Genomic DNA, 19,949 nt, shown 5'->3' on the forward strand with positions numbered 1-19,949 from the left:
TAGAATATAACATAAACTTCAGGCTTCAGGTTCTGTGAACATCACAAGTTAGATGAAGTCAGAATACCTACTGTAGGAAAAAAGCAGTATTTTGAAGCAGTCCTACAGACAAGTGGAAGAGTGGAGAGAAGGTTGTTAGTGTTACAACAATCACAGAAAATAATTATCTTGGTTTCATTAAAATTATGAGCATGAATCCAAAGAAATATTTAAAAATAGCTATATTCTGTTGGACGACCTAATAAGCATACATCAGTCAGTTCAGAATTGCAATTAATCAAAACACTTAAAATAATTTAAAACCACTCAGTAAAAAGGGATTTGATAAAGAAGAGCCTTTTCTTTTAAAAATATTCTTACTGAATTTGTTACTTTATATTTAAAGAAAAACAGTGGAAATAAAACCTATCCCACTATTTTTAAGCTGTTTTGTCTTGGTGCCACACTTAGAAACTCTTTAAGAGTTGAACTTGGAAGAGAGAACAATGACAATAATATAACTACCTAATTTATAAGAAAAAATGATCAGCATACTTTAGGTTAATCTAAACTCTTTAATAGTTGTTTTCTTCAATTCAGGTAATGTCTGCTTAGTACCTTTGCAACCATTTTGCTCATTGCAGCAACAAAAAACAATGCCAAAGGCCTAATATCAAAAAATCACCCTTATTCTAAATAACACTTAAGATTAAATTTTGTTTTAAATATATTCATGTTTTAAGAAAGACCTGTCACATTTTAAATTAAGACTGTTCATAATGAGGAAAAGGGGAAAAAGCACTGTCCAAAACATGGATAAAATTCAGCTGCCTTGTTCCAATACCCTCCGGCAGCAAGTCAATCCATTTATACACCACCCCTCAATGAAGCAATCAACTTGGGTTCTGTCATGACTGTGACCTTCTTCATTTCTTCAGGAGATGAAACATAAGGTATTTTATTTCTGCCGAAATTTGCATTTATTTTAAATAGAATTAAAAACGTTCATAAAGATTGCAGGGATTTGCAAGATGCTCAAGGTTTCTGGAAGAAAACTGACATTTTGTTCAGGCAGCATTCCAGTACAGGTCAGATCTGAGGTTCTCTGACAGAGTTTTCTGAGGGACAGAACTGGAGCCAGCAGGAAGATAAGGACAGCTTTCAGCCTCTCAGCATTTTGTGTTCTTTGTCTCCACCTTCTGCTTGGAAAGAATGTCAGTGACAGGGAGTTCAGGCATTGTGATTTTTAATTCATTTGGAAAAATCTGGAAAAGAAAATAAATAACAATGGAGGAGAACCTCTCAAATATAAAAGGCAACAATAAAATACTGAACAAATTTGCCATTATTTTAAGAAGGCGGGTAAATAGTTATGTGACACCAGATTGGTGCTTGTTGTTAACTTAGATTCAGTAGTCAAAAACTAATAGCAACAATAAATAGTCACATGAACTGGTTATAGATTGAGATATTTGCTGGGGACAAGAAGAAATATGAGGTCAAATCACAACTTGGGTTTGATTTATCTTGATTTAAACAATAATTTAAGCAATAATGGGTAACCATCAAGTCACCCCTTCTATTACAAAAATTGCAATTGTACTTCTCTATAGTGTTGTTATGGAAAACAGAAGCAAGGCAAATTCTCTGGCTCTAAGGATGAAACAAACAGGGTAAGTTAAAAGAACTACCTGTAGTTGTCATGTCAGAATGTTAGCAAAGTATGCCACTGAAGATAGCTAGAAAGTAGGAAGAAATAAATCTTCACTTGAGAGGGAAAAAAAAAAGACAGAAGATACTGATAAGAGTATCTCACAGGTGGTGGATTTCTGTGATTAACAGTTTAATTTACTTCACAATATGTTTTTGTTTTGTACCAGTCTCACAACTTTGTTTGAGGAGCAAAATTCTAATTTTCTAATAATTTGATTTTCCCCAAAGACCTCATTGAATATTAGAGGCTTTTTATTGAAAAATAAAGTTGATTAAATTTTTTTTCACTGTAATATTTAAGTCTTTTAGAACCCTACTGCACTGGCAGAAACAAAATTATTGTTTCATTAAAATTCTGCTCCCAAAAGAACTTGAACATATTCCTCATTGACAAAAATCAGCATATGTTCTCATTTTAATAAAAGCATACTAATTCCTAACAAATAACAAAGCCTACCTGAAAAACAGCCTGTTTTAAAATTCCATCTGCCACTATTTTCTGTCATGGTCCATAAATATTTTATGAAATGTCAAATTGATTTATGTATCATAATTGAAAAGGAAAAAATAGTCCACCAAAACCAAGTGAGTTAATGAAAGAAAAACTGAAAACAATAATGTTAAAAAGAGAGTGTTCAAAGTTTATCAAATTGCAATGGAATAAATGTATCTAGAAATGTTAAGCACTGCAAACTGACAAGATATGTGAAGATGTACATTACATAACTTGTAGGAGGTTTAGGTAGTAATTAATACAAAAAGAAATCTTTTTTTACAGTAACACCTTAAACCCAAAGATGGAGCTCTTGAACTGTTTATTTAAAAAGGACCAGAAAAAGTGAAAGCAATATAGTTACCCAAGGAAGACACTGTAGAACTTCTGGATTGCATCTTCAATGGCATTGCATGCTATATTGTGAGAAAATCAGCTTAAATTCTCTTTCATGTGCACACACATTTCACTCGCATAGCAGTCATTTCACTCTGCAAATCTTCCTGTCCACAAATGAATTCCAACTCTCAAACACTCCTTTCCTCACATTTGAGACAGTCTTTCAAATTTTTTTTAAAAACTTTTATTTAGATTTCTTACTGGAATTCCTTTGGAATTGAAATGGCACTTGCTGCAGCAGTGTCTAGCACAAATGATTTTCCCATTCCTTCTCTCTGTTTAAAGAGTGAACATGCCCAGGTTAAAGACTCCCATTCCATAGGGAAAAAATAAAGTATCAAGAACTCAGTAAGTCCCACAGGAAGAGCCACAGAAAATGAAGCACAAGGGAACTGCTTTAACCCCATTTTAAAGTAATTAAATATATTATTCCATCTCTTCTGTCTGAACCCATCCTTAGCAAGCAGCAGGAAAAATCTTCTGTTTCAGTATTCTCCGATAAAAAAAAACAAATGAATTTCTGAATTAACTCCTTAATTAAGTGTTTTAATCAGCCAAATACACTAGAAATATATAGGGTCTGATTCCTCAATGGCTTGTGCTTTTTATGGGCATTATAGAAAGTATGAACAGCAGTTCCTTTTGCAGAAGAACATATATGAAGAAAAACAGTTTACATAGTGATCAGACACATAGAAGTTTGGGGCAATTCACCCCAAGTCCAGGGCAGTTCAAACCTCCCAGATTTATATGACCATGCCCTCAAAAGGTACTTTTGACATATAAAGTACCTGTTGTTTGAGGATTCCTTGCTCAGCTTTAAAATCAGACTGAGTTAATTCAACAGCTTTGCTACCAATTTATGACATGGAAACAGGCCAAAAGAGCCTGCAGTGAGTTAAATTCAAGTGAAAAATGCTAACATCCTGTTCAATGCATTTTAAATCTACTTGGGCAGCAGTACAGACACTACTGAAACAGAGAAATTGAGCTCTTGTATTTCTAAGGGGTTTTGCATGTTGGAGGAGTCGCAATCCAAGATAAGAAATAGTATGTGGATTGTTCCCACACAGGAAAACAAACCTTCCTGCTCCACCCTGAGGAATAAGTTACAACAGCTTCAGGTAAACAAGGCTCTCTTCCCAATTCTTGTCCAAAGGAGGAATTAGGATATATTAGACCAAATTAACATTATTCCTACGCCCATTGAGTTGAAAGGAAATGCCATTCACCCCCTTAGAGTTTCACATCAAGTACATCCTACTTCTTGTCCAAAGGAGGAACCAGGATATATTAGACCAAATTAACATCATTCCTATGCCTAATATTACATAAAATATTTTTTCTGAATCTTTCCACCTTATAATCAGCATTAGAGTTGCAAAATCAAGTATATTCACAATAATTTATCAGAAAATTAAATTTAATCTGAACCTTCATTGGCAGGAAACAGTTTAGAATGAGACTTAAATAATTAAACAGTCAATTTATTGATTAATAAATTCATGTATTATTATATTATAGTGTTCAACTGGCATTGTTTTAATTCATGTATTCATAAATTAACATTCTATAAAGTAATAGAAAAATATTTAAGTCATGGTAACTGCCAAAAGTTTTTTTTTTAAAGTAATTATATTTTGAGATAGTTTTAGTAAAGAGATCTCTGTACCAAAAGATTGTATTAATAACAATTCTATTTACTTAAATTCTTTTTCTCAATCATGCTAATAGTCAAGATTGGTTTTCTAGATCCAAGTATTTTAATGACAGCTGGCATTTCTAAATTGCCTATTCATGCTAAGTGCTGTGCAGAAATATTACCATTACTATTACTTGTCATTTTAAACTCATACAGGAGAAATAATTTCAGTTTCTAATCGGTCTCATCTAAGTGTAACCCTTTAGACAAAAAGCCTACAAGATATAAGCTGTTTTATATTTTGCAAGTGGATCTCTATATTTTCCTTCTGACAAATACACCACTCATGTGTTTCCTAAGTTCAAAAAGAAACTTCTTTATCATATAGCATGCCAAAGTTAAAAATGCAGAATCTGTTCAGTAAAACCAAAACTTCCTTTAGATGTCTCAGAAAACTCAAATGTAATTAATACACTTGAAGAAACACACTCTACATTGTCCTCAAGAAGTTTAATTATTCTGTTAGGGTAAAATATAATGCCAAAACTGTCAACATTAGTAAGTTAAAAAAAACCAAAACCCCCCCCAAAAAAAAACCAAAACAACAACAAAAAAAACCCAAAACAAACAAACAAAAAACCATAGGGGAAAACAAAACAAACCAAACAAAAAAATCAAACAAAAACCCCAACAAATAAACAAACTAAAATTAAAAGTCTCATGTTCTTTACATTAGTCTGAAACTCAGATTGTACTAATAACACTTTGGTGCAATAATATGGAAATGTCTTTTCTGGAGCAGTCAATGTCTTTCATGCCTACTCAAACCAAAGACAGTATAAATCCTCTGATGTTTTAGTGACTATGTACTAAAATGCTGCTTGTGGGTTTCCCTTTATTGTCAGAAAGCAGAACATTGAATTTCATCTTTGATCACAACCAGACTATAGAATAAGATCCAGCACATATGTACACCAACTAAATAACCTAGTTTAATACTACCAGAAAGCTTAAGCAATTTACTGTGTTTGAATTTCCAAACCTCACTAGGAAGCAGAGACTGTTACCCCCACCCGGGCATGCAACTTCTTTGGCACATGGGAAGGTGAAATACCCCTCTCTCCAGCACTCTTTGCTCACTTTTGCAGGGGAAAGGAATCAAATTAAATAATCCTTTAGCTTTCCTGCACATGACAGTGTTCACAGGGGTCCGAGGATGAGGGAAGAGATGCGGATCTGACTCCATGTTTCAGAAGGCTTGATTTATTATTTTATTATATATATTATACTAAAACTATACTAAAAGAATAGAAGCAAGGATTTCATCAGAAGGCTAGCTAAGAATAGAAAAAGAAATGATAACAAAGGCTTGTGACTGACCGAGACAGTCTGAGCCAGCTGACTGTGATTGGCCATTAATTAGAAACAACCACATGAGACCAATCTCAGATGCACCTGTTGCATCCCACAGCAGCAGATAACCATTGTTTACATTTTGTTCCTGAGGCCTCTAAGCTTCTCAGGAGAAAAAAATCCTAAGGAAAGGATTTTTCAGAAAATATCACGGCTACACCTGCATCCATCTGCAAATTCATACAGGAAAAGGAAGTTCAAACCCCCTGCGTGAGCGTAGATGGGTAAAGCCTTTAAACTGCAAGGCTACCAAGGGGTGCTCCCAAGGAACAGCGACAGGAGCAGAGGAAATGGCCTCAAGCTGCACCAGAGGAGGTTCAGATGGGATGACAGGAAAAATGCCTTCACTGAAAGGGCCGTCAGGTGCTGGAACAGGTTGCGTGGGTTGCCGGCAGGAGGGTGGGCAGGAGGAAGAGAAGGAGGAGGTGAAGGAGCAGGGGTGGGCCGGAGGCGGCCCCGCGCCCCGGCCGGCCCCTCAGGCCAGGCCCACCGTCCTTCCCTACCCTGCAGGGCCGGGCGGGGGCGGCCCTCGGGCTTTCCCGGCCGCAGCGCCAGCTCTGCCCTCGCCTCTGGCGAAAGCAGGGAAGGGAGGGGAGCGGAGCAGAGGCTTTCACATCCTCAAAGCCCAGGGAAACATCTGCTGCTGCTGCCGCGGTGCCATCCGAAATCGTCCCGCAGCTGGGTTTGGTTAACTTGTCCCAAGCCGTCCCCGCTCCAGGGACAGCTCCTCTAGAGCAGCCAGGATTGCGGCGGCGCGGGCTGCTCCCGGCCAGGGGCACGGGGAACTGCGCTCCCGGCAGCTCTTTCTTAAAATAATATAAACCAGGGTGTCCTGGTTTAGGGCAAATTTGGGAGAAAACCTCCAAAAGAGGGCCCCTTCAGAAAGCAAACCCACACGGCCCCTCTCCCTAACCAGTTCGGGAAGGATTCCTTGGAGAGAAGTGGAACCTGTTTATTTAACAGGCACAGCACCCCCCAGCACACAAAATGAACAATACCAGATGACACCACTCTTTCACTGCTCTGAAAAAGATGACAAATTCAGAAAGTCTCTCTTGGGGGTGGTCACTCTGTTCTCAGTCCCTCCGGCGCTGGGGCAGCTGCTGCAGCCACAGGGTGCAAACCCTCGGTGTTCCCAGGTACCAGTCCAGAGCAGGTTCTAGTAGGTCCAAAAAAGGGAAAGGAGAAACAGTCCAGGAAAAATTTGGACTGCTTAGCTAAACTAACTAATGACCAGAAGCAAAGCAGAAGCAAGAGCAAGAGCAAAGCAAAAAGCAAAAGTAGCACTATGTACTGCCCCGTCTGCGTGTCCCACCAGCCGTGGGAGAGCAGCTGATAAAAAACCAAAACTTTGACTCCTCAGAGACCGTCTGGAAGGCACAGAACATAATATCCAGCATAAACAGAACACACATGAATGGGGATACAAACATCAAATGTCTCCCTAGGACACAGGGAAGTCCTGGCTGCAGAGCTAAAGAACTAGAGTGCTAAACTAGACATTGTTGTTGGCATCCATAGCTCTGCTGCTCTGTCTTCATTGCACTGCTACAAAAAGACAGTTAAAATGTCTGGAATCCAAGGGCATTTGCATTCTCCTGTGGCATTTGCGTGTTTAGAATCTGTGCTGCAGGAGAGAAGGAATTTTATGAAAGATGGAGGCAAGGAAAAGAGGGGAGAGACACAAGGAATTCTGTGGGGAGCAAATAATGTCTGACAGAAAAATGTCATTTTAGTGGAAGATTTGGTATATTGTTACTTTTCCAGAGAATGAAAGCAGTTCTTTATATCAAAGAATCAAGAATAATCCACAGGAATCCTGAAGCAAAGTAAAAGGCAGATGTAGCAGAGAGGACTACCTTGGACACAAAACCAGTTCATCCATGTGCTTCTTTAGGCATGGATCACTTCACAATGTTGACAATAGAGGTAATTCAGCCTTCCTTGGCAAATTCCCTTACCAGGATAAATAGGATAGAATCCCTGTCAATAAAATCCAAGACAGCTTAAATTGCATTTCATTCTACAAGATGAATGCAACAAAACAAGAGCCATCCTTGTGATGTCTACCATTCTGTGCCTTACCTAGGTCCGATGTCTTTACCTCTTCTGCTGTCTCTTTCTAAAGCTTTCCAGGAGGAAGTAAGAAGATGGGGAAGATAAAATCAATCTGCACCACTGAATGTAATTTTTAGTGTGAAACTAATAATATTTGATATGGAAATTGCTAAGAGTCAGTAAATATAGACACCAGTATGGCATTTAAAGGCTTGTTACTAGTAGAAGTCAAATTTTGGAAGTTTTTTTTTTCACTCAGGTAAATGTAGAATTATGATGGAAAGTGGACATGGGATGTATCAGACAGAGTTCTGTGTTTTCAGTGTGTTGGCTTACAGTGCCCACACTGCATATAAAACATTCTCTGCTGTCACTACAATTTGTTATGTGTGTCCCCTTGAAGGACTGCATTACAGTGGTAGGCATGAACCAAGTTTCACACCAGGAGAAATTTCACTAAGAGGTGATTTCCATCATTACCAAGCAACAGAAAAAAAGCTAAGCACTCAATGGCCCAGTTCTTTCTGTGCCATACTTGATAAATCTCTTTTCAGAGAATTCAGTAAAGAATCCAGTACTTGAACACTGCCATGCTCTTCTATACACTGTTTTTTCTGGATAATGGCCTCTGCTTTTGCTGTGATTTATTGGCTGGGACTTCAGAATCTTGGAGAGACAGGAGCAAGTTGCATCTTTTAAGTTTACTGCACACTAGGAAAACAGAAGAGAATGACTGTTGTGTGATGGACCTGAATGGCAGAAAAGTGCCTTTGGAAAGTCCTCAACTTCCTTGCCAGTTGAACCAGTTCACAAGATGGTCACCAAGGGTAACCAAGTTGAAGGAGATGTGTATGTCTGTTATGAGGGATCTTGAGAGCAATCACAGTTTTGCCATCTCTGAAGAGAGAACAGTACTTATTTCCTTAAATTCTATCTATGCACCCCTCCAGTAGGGGCAAATACCCTTTATTTCCACACCAGGATGTTGTGCCTTTAGCAGATCCCTGCTCAGGTTTTGTGAGTCTAGCAGCAGATGCTGAACAGCAGCCCAGTGTTGGAAGAGCAATCGAATCCCTGGCAAACTACAGTGATAGGGAACCTCCCCAGTGTCCCCAGCACAGGTGAGAGAGCCCAGCCTGACCATGGAGACCTCCTGGAGGAAACGAGCCAGGACAGAAGGGGGAAGTCCAGGGTATGACTCAGAGGTAAACTGTTCTTTTAATCACTGAAGAAACTGGTGGTGCTTAACAAATAAATAAAATGAGTTTCAGAACTCCATTCCCCAGTGTCCTAAAGGAACAATCTTATGTTTAAGGAACAATACTAAAGGAACAATCTTACATTGTGAAACTGAATGTAACAACTGCAGTAAAGTGTTTTTATGATTCATTATTCCTGCTGTAGCCAAGAGGTACCAGTCAGCAAATTATAATGAGAAATCTAATGGTAAAAAAAAAAAAACCAAAAACAACTTCAAAGGTAATTACTGTTTTTTAAAAAATCATTTATGTAAAATGTGAAATTATTTATCATAGTTCTAATGAACACCCACTTTAATGCAAACTAAGAAACTGAAATGACTCCAAAGTTAGGAAATCCCCTGGATATTTCTGTGTATTTTAGTATTTCCTGACAAGTTGCAGTGCAGCACATTTAGAGATCTGTTCCAGTGTCTGGCTGATCAGAGAACAGTAGTTTTTAAAGACTACCATTACATATTGGTCAAAGTACCACATCACACTCTTGTTTTATATCATTGTCTTAGAGATAAATTCGAGTCTGATTATTTTGTAGTGATTGTAGCACCAAAATGGAAATTCACTTCTTATAACATAAAATAAAATTGGCTTGATGGTTTCAGAATTTTTTGACAAAAGTAGTGGAAAGCAGAAATACCAGCCCAGGACTTGTAAGGATGGACATAATTAACAATAAGAAATATGTTTGAAGTTAATTTCAGGGACTTTCATAGAGAAATGCTCTTTAAGGCTAGAACAAAATTTTATGGTATGTCATGCTACATGCTCATAGATGAGGAGAGGCATTTCCTAGAACATGGTGGCAAAATGTAAATAAACTCCTAGTTCCATTTTGCTATGAAATAGTGCAGTTACTGCACAGTTAACAATACTTTATGCACGTTATTGCAATCAAAAAGTCTCTAAGTACCATAAATTCTGGCAGTGGTTTTGGTTCCCAGTTTCTGTACAAACTTTGCATTTTAAAACACTTCTTGCTTAATACAGCCATATAAAAGAACTGTAAGGAACCCAAGAAACCACAAGGGATAAAAAATAAACTACATAATTTTCCTTTCTTTTTTTTCTTTTTTTTTCCCATACCATGTAATTTTCACTCTTATTTTTCATTTACTGTTTTCTTCATTTACATATGAAAATTAGACCACAGACATCAGTCAAAAATGTTCAGCTGTTTTTCTCTGCAAGCCTCTGGAAAAGTGAAGAGGAAGGAAGATTTGAGATAAGCAATTTATCTGCCCAATAATTTTTCCAGTGCAAAGAAAAGCAGGCAGAGAGAGACATCCTCTGGCCCATAGAGACACACCTGAAATGAACACAGACAAACCTGAAACTGAGTGACATCAAGTCAGTAATCTGGGTTACAGTTGAGAAAGTGCTCTGAAATGGACAGTAGTTCCAGGAAGCAGATAGGAACTGGTGGCTTTCTGATGTTATTTTGTTCAGGAAAGGTCACTGTTAGACTAAAATGCTGACCCTGCTGAAGTTGTCAGGAAAAGTCAAACTGAACTCAGGGACAAACCTTGAAACAGATATGGTGCAGCATAAATTTCTTAAAGAAAATGGTGTAAGTGCTCTTCCAAACCTAATATGCATTTACAAGTTTTTTTTGTGATGATGAGATATTAACTTCAAAGGTGTAAATATTAATATAAAAAGTAGATGGGGTTTTAGGTACTATTTTTAATGTAACTGCATAAACAAATTCCAGATTTTAGCTGAATGATTCAGACCCCAACTACCAGCCCTCAGGCATGTGATGAAAGTTGCTTACCCTTCTAGATACCAGTCCCAAGACATTCCACAGCTAAGTCATTTGGGGAAGTTGTGCTGAAAGAGAGATCAGTCAGGCATTTTGTAAGCAAATTCTACAGTCACTTTCTCCACTGTGTCTGAGATGAACATAAAAAAAAGAGAGAGAAGCAGCCTTTGAGACAGATGAGCTGTGGTATATAAAACATCTGCAGCAGACAGTTCTCTGTTGAGAGAAGATGTAGCACTGTGGCTTTGGCAGTCCACAACTTTGAACTTCTCCAGCAGACTTCTGCATCTGCTGAGCAAAGCAAACTCTGTGAAGTTCTGTAATAGCAAAGCAAGTGTGAGAAGCTGTTGAAGAAGGTTGCTCTAAGACTGAAGAATCAGAGAAAGGACAACAGCTGAGGAGCTATTCTCCATGTATTCCATGCAGGGGAGGTGCTCTGTGCCAGAAGACCAGGCCTTAATAGTGGTTGCTTGTGGAGTCCCCTTCTCTCACTCATATGACAACAGAATTTTCTACCCTCTTCTCTGTGGTCTCAATTTTTCTTTGCAGTGGTTAGGAGGAGGATGACCTCAGAATTTAACCATGCAGGTGTATTTGTACTGAAGACCTGGTGATTAATTCCCCCCGCCCAGTTTGTAGATATTGTTCTATTTGTAGGCCTTAACACAGAGGTTATGGGGATTGCAGAATGAACCAGGTTATCTGACAAGTCTGGTAAAGAGCAGAGATGATTTCTTGCCCCTGCTGGAAGCTAACGCATCTGAAGACACAGTTTTCTCCAAAGCTGGGAAATGAGAAATAGGAAATACTATAGTTAACTTATAGACTTGGTAGTAACCATTTTTTAAAAGATATAAGTAGTTTACTCATGCTGCAACTAGATTTTTTGATTTCTCCAAAAGCCCATGTAGTCCAGCATTTTATCCAAGACTGTGGATATTTGATAAAGTCATCATCCTTCCTCCAAATGTTTTGCTATCATGAGATGATTTGTTGAGCAGGGATTGATGACCAGGAGATTGTGTGTTTTAGTTAATAGTCATGGATTCAAAGATTTGTCTTCATGAATATATACATTTGTTTTTTGAGCACATCACTTGCATTCCAGCTCCCTACTTACAGCTAATTTGTGAATATGTTAGGCAAAAATGTCATAGGCCCAGATGGGTTATCTTGAGGTCTCTCTACCAGTGATCTCTCCCCACCTAGAAAACTGATTATTTATCCTTTCCTTCTATTTGTGATCTTCTAACCAATTATTTATCCATGAGAAAATCTTATTTTTCTTCTACTGTATCTTTAAGAGGCTCAGTTGGAGAATTTAATGCAGAACTTACTGAAATATTTGTGGTCACATTATATTAATTTCCCTGTGGCCTTTGTATAGGGAACCCAGTAGTTCCTCTGCTGAAGCAGTAAGCATTTTCTCCACAGTAATCATTACTCTAGAGAAGTAATCATCACATTGACTGAGAGGTATCTCAAGGCAGGATTCTAGCCTCTTTTCCATTTCAAATATTGATAGAAAATTACTTTAGGCAGTATTTAGGTACTTAGTAAGTTAAAAGTTCTGACTGCCTGTAGAAATAGAAAGAAGAAAGTCTAATCAGAAACAAAAAAAATGCAAAGTAAAGTGAAAAGAAATGTGTGACTTGAAAAACAACAAGTGAACTATTTACAAACTTTCAGACCTTGACAAATTAGATGTCCAGACAATGACCAGCCAAATTAAGTTCAACAAGGGGAAGTGATGGAATCTGCACTCTGGTTGTATGAACAGACTGGGGAATGAGATGCTGGGAAGCAGTGCCATGGAAAGGAAACTGGCGGTCCTGTTTGATGGCAAGCTGAACATGAGCCAGCAGTGCCCTGGCAGCCAGGAGGGCCAGGAGTGTCCTGGGGGGCATCAGGGACAGCATCACAGCCAGGCAAGGGAGGGGATTGTCCCACTCAGCTCTGCTCTGCTCTGCACAGAGGTGACCTCCCCTTGAGTGCTGAGGGTTTTGGGAGCCACAATATAAAAAAGAAATGAAACTGTTAGAGAGTATCCAAAGGAGGGCAGCAAAGATGGTGAAGGGTCTGGAGGGGAAGCCTTTTGCAGAGCAGCTGAGGTCACTTGGTCTGTTCAGCCTGGAGGAGACTGAAGGGAGATCTCATTGCAGTTACAGTTTCCTCACGAGGGGAAGAGGAGGGGCAGACACTGATCCATTCTCTGTGGTGAGCAGTGACAGGATCTGAGGCAATGGCCTAAAGCTGAGTCTGGGGATATTAGGTTGGATATTAGACAAAGGTTTTTCTCCCAGAGGGTGTTTGGGCACTGGAACAGGCCCCAGGACAGTGGTCACAGCACCAGCCTTAGGGACTACAAGAAGTATTTGGACAATGCTCTCAGGCGTATGGTGTGACTCTTGGGTATGGTCCTGTACAGGGCCAGGAATTGGACTTGATGATCCTTGAGGGTCCCTTCCAAGTCAGTTTATTTTTTGATTCTGTGAAAAATGTCCTACAGCATATTCAAAAATATCTGTGCTATTAAATACCCATAAAACAATGAAAATGTGTAATAGCATACTGCGTAATAAGTTAATAGGTCATCTGGAAATAATGTAAAAAACTTGAAATAATCTCTTTAAGACTGAGTGCCATTGAATAAAACAATTGTTTTTTCACTAAGGGTTAGATTATTTATCATGCTTACAGTTCATATATTTCACTTTGCATTTGTTCTTCCTTGCCCAATAGCAGAATAATTTGTTATTAAACAACTTAGGATTTTTTCTGTTGCTTATTTTGCCACACATGTTCTCTCCAATATAAACTGGTGAGGTTTATGCTTAGTTACAAGTAGTTTTCAGGGAGTCATTTTTAGCCTTTTCTTTCAAAAGACTAAAAGAGAGACAAGAAGTAATGGTAATATCTTTAGCATTTGTATATAAAGAGAAATAGAATAATTTACCAAAGAATCAAATGAAAGAATCTGGAAAAGTAATTTGAAAGTCTTTTATTTGGCATTAACTGTTTCTGGGCCTACTAAAGTTAATATTCCTAATTTTAAAATACAAGGGTCAAAAACAATGCACAGTGTCTACAAGTCAAATACTACTTTTTCTTTTTAAAACAGTTTTTGCTTTTGTTTTTACTTCTTTTTTTTTATCTTATAAGGTGCTACTAAGCACTTTTAGGTAGCAGAATATACAAGACTATAAAAAAATTTCTAGCAATCAGAATTTGTGTTGTTTAATGGCATTTAGGATAGGATTCATCTATGAACTTTAGTTATCTAGAAGTTTGTATCCAGTCTTTGCCTTTCATCTCCACTTCCCCTGTAGACAGTGAAGAGAAACTGTAGTTTCCAAAAGGGCATGCTGTACATCGGTCTTCAGCACCTGTCAGGAGCACGATGTGCCTGGTATCCAGTCTCTACTTATGTCTCCTCTCCCTTAACTGATTATTCAAGTTCAGAAAAATAAATCCCTTCACCACTGTAAGCTTATTGGAGGAGATGCTACCTCTTTCACTTAGGGAGTGACACGATTTTGAAGATGACAATCCAGTGAAAAATCCTGTGCAGTAACTGCTTGTTCCCTAGCAAGCAGCATATAATCCCCAGGTTTTCACTTCCCATTGAAAAAGAAGTCTATACTTTTGTTACTTTCTACATCTACATCACACAGTCCTTATATCTATCTACCAGTGTCATTCATTAATGATTATATGGGAACTTCTTCTCTACTTTTTAAAAAATTTGTTGATGTAGGGCTTACAAAGGAGTTCCTTGGGATAATATGTTTTCTTCCAAAATACAGCCTCCAAAATCAACAGGCAGATGTTGGATGATCCTGTTTCCCAGTATTTCACAAAAAGAAGATACAATCCCAAACCTAAAATAAGCCAAGTCAGTGAACAATTTCTTTGTAACTGTGTTTAGGTGTGCTACTGAAAGGGAGCCTAAATTTTGTGTAGGACATACACATAAACCCACAAAAATATTTTCATGTAGAAATAATCCCAAGTGCACAACAGTCACCACCACATTCCAGTAACTGCCTCACATTATTTCATGTTTCATATTTTTTCCCTGGCCCTCCCCGTAAATTGATACAGAAGACATGCATGCAGAATGTCAAAACAGAGTACAAGGATATTGATGAAAAATTGTTGATACGAATTATCTACCTTAACAAATCTCACATTAATTTGGTTTACGTGTGATTATTAATTGTAACAATTATTATTTTTAATAAAACTAAAATTCATTCTTACAATTGATTCTGATTGCCCCCTGAAGAAACTTTTAAGTCAGATTAATTTGCTAATGTTGCATACAAGAAGCACGTAACTGTGATTTTAGGTTGTCAGAGGCTTCTGGGACAGATTCCAAACAAGATCTTTTACCTCTCCACAGAGATCTGGTGGTTTGTAAATTTCAGGTTTTGTGAATCTTGGAGTTGTCTGAACAGTCCTTTTACGAAGTCTGTGGACAGTTAATTATCTCAGCAGACTTAATTCCGCAGCATTCTGCAACTAGAGAAATTAGATATTCAGTTAATGACTGTATCAAAAAATATTTTCTGCATGCTTCTCCTGTGAGAGAGTTAAATATAAAAAGCAGAACAGAAGAAACATGTAAAGGGAATGATTGTAATGATTTCCTACATCTGATGTTTGCATTAAGAGATGACATCTATGAAAACACCATGGTAATCATACCCACGCACTAACTCAAGGGAGTTTTTGCTGTCTGTCCAAAACTATCACTTCTACATTGGTGTCTTTTATTTACTCTGTATTTCATCTATTCAAATCTATCTTAGAGTGAAGCATTTTAGATGAGTCCAAGAAAAGGTCACAGAAGTCTTAAAAGGGGTCAAATAAGAGCTAAGTTGAGACAAATAAAGAAAAGTTGGTCAAACTATGATAGAAAAATAAGAATATGTCTCCCTTCCAGACTATGAGCCAGAAGGTTTGCTCAGGCAAACTCAATGGATAGGTTAGTTTCTGGGCAGAGTCAGGCATACAGTGGGAAAGACAGGTACCTCAGCAGGATGGAATAAAAGCATAGATAGATAGATAGATAGATAGATAGATAGATAGATAGATAGATAGATAGATAGATAGATAGATGATAGATAAATAATGCTATCATGGTTTCTTGAATGACTCTCTTTCAAGGGAATATAGTTGTGGATGGTGAGAGTTGGTTGCCCGGACAGACCAAGAAAGAAATTCAGACTTGATGTTAAATTGTCCTGTGTTCTCAAGAACTCAGTGAAATAAGTGTTGCTAGAAGGGAAGTAGTTAAATTTTAAAGACAACTTGTTTATACTATCCTATGAAATTTACTGAAGCCCTAATATCAGCAGAGGTTAAAAGATAAGATTCTTCCTGCTGATCTGGTTCATTTAGCATATATGCCAAACTAAATATTTGCCACAGTCTTTTACCAAATTCAAATGAGCACTGTATTATTCCAAGAGCAAAACTTTGACTTGTCACCACCTGTCTTTTGGGACCTCATAAATATTCCATCAGAATGTTCTGTCTGGTGGAAAAAAAAAAGTGATTGATCCATTTTGTATTTTAAAGGGTAAGCCAAAGCTCTTAAACCTGTCAAATCCCTTTGTATATGTAAGTGCAGTGTCCCTGGGTTGTTTCAACTTTTGCCATTTTTGATTAAGCCCAAGCAGTCCCTCTCTCGTTTTCTGACACAAGAATTGTAGCTGGACTATGTTATTTGAACTTAAGGCATTTTCTGGTGGCAGAGGAGAGTGTATGCTGAGTCTCCTTTGCTTGTGGGTATCTCCAACTTTTTACCTATAAACTAGAACTCAGAATCTGTATGTCCACTTTGTAAGAGTAGCCCAGTCTGATGATAAGAATAGCCAAAAAGACAAGAGATCACACATTTCTATCTTATTTCCATTTTCCCCCAAGCCTCTCTGAACATATGCATTAGAGCTGTCAGTCTTTATGTGCTGCAAGTTCAGCAGATGATTGCTTTCATCTTGGGATATGCCAAGCACACAGGGCCATTCATCTCTGTGTTCTTTTCTTGTGGACCATTTTAATAAATAACTAGAATTTTGGAGCATGCAGCGTATGGTTCAGCTGCCTCCACCAGCTGTCTTATGAATAATGTACATGCCTTTGATTTACTTTCTATCTGCTGTGTTGCTGCAGTAAATTTTGAAGGCAATGCTGATGTAGACTTAGTCCTACTTAACCATGTTCAAACTTCCAAACCTCACTACCCAAGCACTGCACACTGTGTTTCACTTCTTAGCATGATTTTGACATTGCCTCTTGCATTCTTGTTATTTGGGAAAAGGGAAAACTGATAAAAATCTGATCTTGGGTGAAAAAAATGGAAACATATTTATTTAGAAACTGTGCCATACTTTCATACTTCAAATGTTTCCAAAATTCTTTAGTATAATGGTCTGTTGCATGTTTGATGAGTAATATGATTTGAATATTGCCATGTCAAAAGTGTGTGATTGTTAACTTTAGTCACTAGATGGCCTTTGAGTGTTCAAAAGCTCCCTGAGTGCTATTGGAAAACTATATTTTTAGCTAGATCATTAACTTTGAAGGTTTTCACTTTAAGCCATTCCTAAACCTGTCTTTAGTAGCTTGAGCTGATATTAAGTGCTTATTTGCAAACTTTTGAGAAATGGCAAAATAGCAGCTAAATGATAAGAATTAAAATAATAAAACAAAAGAGAAACTAGACTTTTTTTTTTTTTTTTTTAATTTAAACAGGATTTCTCTTTGCATCAGCCTTTCCTATGTGTCCTTAAAATGGTCTTCCCCAGCCCACATTTGTGAGGAAAGTACAGAAAAGATACTTCACTGGGTAAAGCAGAGGGTCAGAAGCTGTAGAAATATTGCCCTCCCTGTTCTGAAGGAAAGACTTGATGCTGGGTATTACTCACATCAGGCCATGTGCTAAACACTCCTGCTTCTTGGGAGCTGCCCTGTGAGTAGCTGGAATTTTTGAGCTACAGCTTGGATCTGTTCATTTATTGTTTCTTACATCTGTTTCAGGGAGAATGTATATCCTTTTGCAGTGCATCACATGCTGTTACCTGTGTGGGGAACAGCACATCATTCTTCATACAGCAGCAGATTCACAGGTAAAATGAGATGCTAATTATTGTAAGATTATAAGGTAACATTTGATCCATATTACTGCAAACAAGACTATTAATCCCAAGTTTTTATGACATAATGCACCATTCTGGTTATTTTATCTCACCTTCTGCACAAGTCATCTGGTTTCTCACAGCCTACATCTAACTTTTCTGCTTGAATTATGACAAAAACAGTTTAAAATGGTTATTGAGAAATGGCTGTGCTTTCAAAATACAGCACATACAAAATACAGCATAGTGCTGTCTGGGTTGTGGTGATGTTACAGAGTTGTTAACCTTCAGTTCTGCTAGGTTGTACTGCTGTTATGGTGGAACTTTGAAGAAGAGAAGCAGATGTGTGCATTCTGTTGCAGGCAGACATCCTATCTGGGACTATTTGCATCACATGGAGGATTTGTAAGTCTGAGCAAGTGATTCTATATTGCCTTCTCTGGAATCTTGCATCTCATTTTTCTGTTTTCATTGATTTCTGGCAACAGGGAGCCCAAGATCTCTGAGATTTAAAGGATTATGACATCTCAAAGCTCAAAAAAACCCAGTCGTAATAAACTCAATTCCATCTGGAAAATGGAAGTTTTTCACACTTGTTATCCATCCATGACTGTCAGACATAAAGATTGCTATGATTTTGAGCAGAAGAAAGAAGGAAGTCAGAAGGCATAAACTTTGCCTATAATTTGTTTTTCTCACTTCATGTGTTCACCAGTAATTTTGGAAACATGTGTAGCAGCCGTTAAACTCAACCAAAATCCTTGAAAAGTCAGATATATACTTTGAATTGAGAAGTCTAAATATGACTCGTAAATATAAAGTGTAAAGCTCTCTTGGTAAATAGTCACTTTCACTCTCACAGAGTAGCAGCAGCACTTCCTGCTTGCAGCAGTTGGGCAACAGCATCAGTGCCCGGGCATTACTCCAGAGTCAGACACTGTTCTTCCCCAAACCATGCAAGAAAGTGGTTGCCATTCAAATTATAAGCAAAGCTGAAAGTCACTAGGAGTCATCTGTCATGTAGCTGCAGAGACAAACAGGAAGAGTGGTGAACCTGGGCATGTTTTTTCTGGTAGCCTTGCACCCACCCTCTCTTCCTTTTGGCAGAACAGGAAACCATCTTCTGTTTTTCTTTTTTTCTTAAGGAATTAGAAAAAAGATAAAAGTCTTAACCTGAGCTGTAGTTGAGCCTAAAAGCCCCTAATACAAGATCAGTGTTGTGAAGAGCTGCTGTGCATATATCCAGCACTCTAGATTATATTGTGAAGTCCTTACCATGCAACTTGGAAGTCTTACAGATGTAAATCCAGGTGCAATGTGATGAGGTCATTCACCAAATTCCCATTGGGAATCTGTAGCACAGTTAGGAAAAAGGCTTCACATATCCTGAGCCCAAACATACTGTTTTTTAAACTGAACTCTCATATTTAGGCTTTTAAAATATTTCTTTGCTCAAACTTGGTTTCATATAATGTTAATTAGGACAAAGTGATGGTCATACTTCTTAAAAATTAGGCTGAAATAAAAATGAAAATTCAGGAATCATAATCATGTGTCATCCAGCTTTTCTCAGTTGTTCAGATATGGAATAACTGTGGGAGCTTGAAGCATGTGTAAAAAGCCATGTCATAAATGTTGTAATTCATCTACAACTGCTAAATTTATGAATATGAACTTATTAATAAGTGTGTGGGTAATCTGGTGGCAGTCTAAAATAATCAGTGAAAATGGCCCAGAGAGAGTTATGGATGTGCTCTTTGGGTCAGACTCTTCATCTTTGCATGTGACCAAAAATCCTGGATCATAATGCAGTTCTTCTGTTTCTTTTCCAGGCTTAATTAAAACCTGTCTTTGGGGGAAATCATGAATGGCATAGTCTCTTGATGTCTGTTTCAGCCCTGGAATGTAGCATCATTCTTAATATTCATGGTTTGTATATGCAGTCCTGAATTTGCTTTGAAATGAACTTGTTGCTCTTTTTCATCCCCAGATATGCTGCAATGTATGCCTGAAAACTGGAATCTTCTACCATATCTTTGTCAAGGGTAACATAGAAATAGGTTATTTTTTTGAAAGTGACAGTCAA

The 19,949-nt window shown here is 37.8% G+C and overlaps 1 protein-coding gene across 1 annotated transcript in view; it reads left to right on the plus strand.

Annotated features, from left to right (window-relative positions):
• Nucleotides 1-8,440: 8,440 nt before the first annotated feature.
• The window catches only part of SPMIP7 (sperm microtubule inner protein 7), a 37,218-nt gene continuing 25,709 nt past the window's right edge, over nt 8,441-19,949 (plus strand). The window contains 10 exon segments of the mRNA XM_058023267.1: nt 8,441-8,603; nt 8,606-8,650; nt 8,653-8,803; nt 8,805-8,889; nt 14,048-14,127; nt 14,476-14,537; nt 14,540-14,613; nt 15,070-15,137; nt 16,305-16,343; nt 16,879-16,983. Coding sequence (XP_057879250.1) covers nt 8,441-8,603; nt 8,606-8,650; nt 8,653-8,803; nt 8,805-8,889; nt 14,048-14,127; nt 14,476-14,537; nt 14,540-14,613; nt 15,070-15,137; nt 16,305-16,343; nt 16,879-16,983 — 872 coding nt within the window.

The sequence above is a fragment of the Melospiza georgiana genome, chromosome 1 (assembly GCF_028018845.1).
Source record: "Melospiza georgiana isolate bMelGeo1 chromosome 1, bMelGeo1.pri, whole genome shotgun sequence".
NCBI classification, from domain to species: Eukaryota; Metazoa; Chordata; class Aves; order Passeriformes; family Passerellidae; genus Melospiza; species Melospiza georgiana.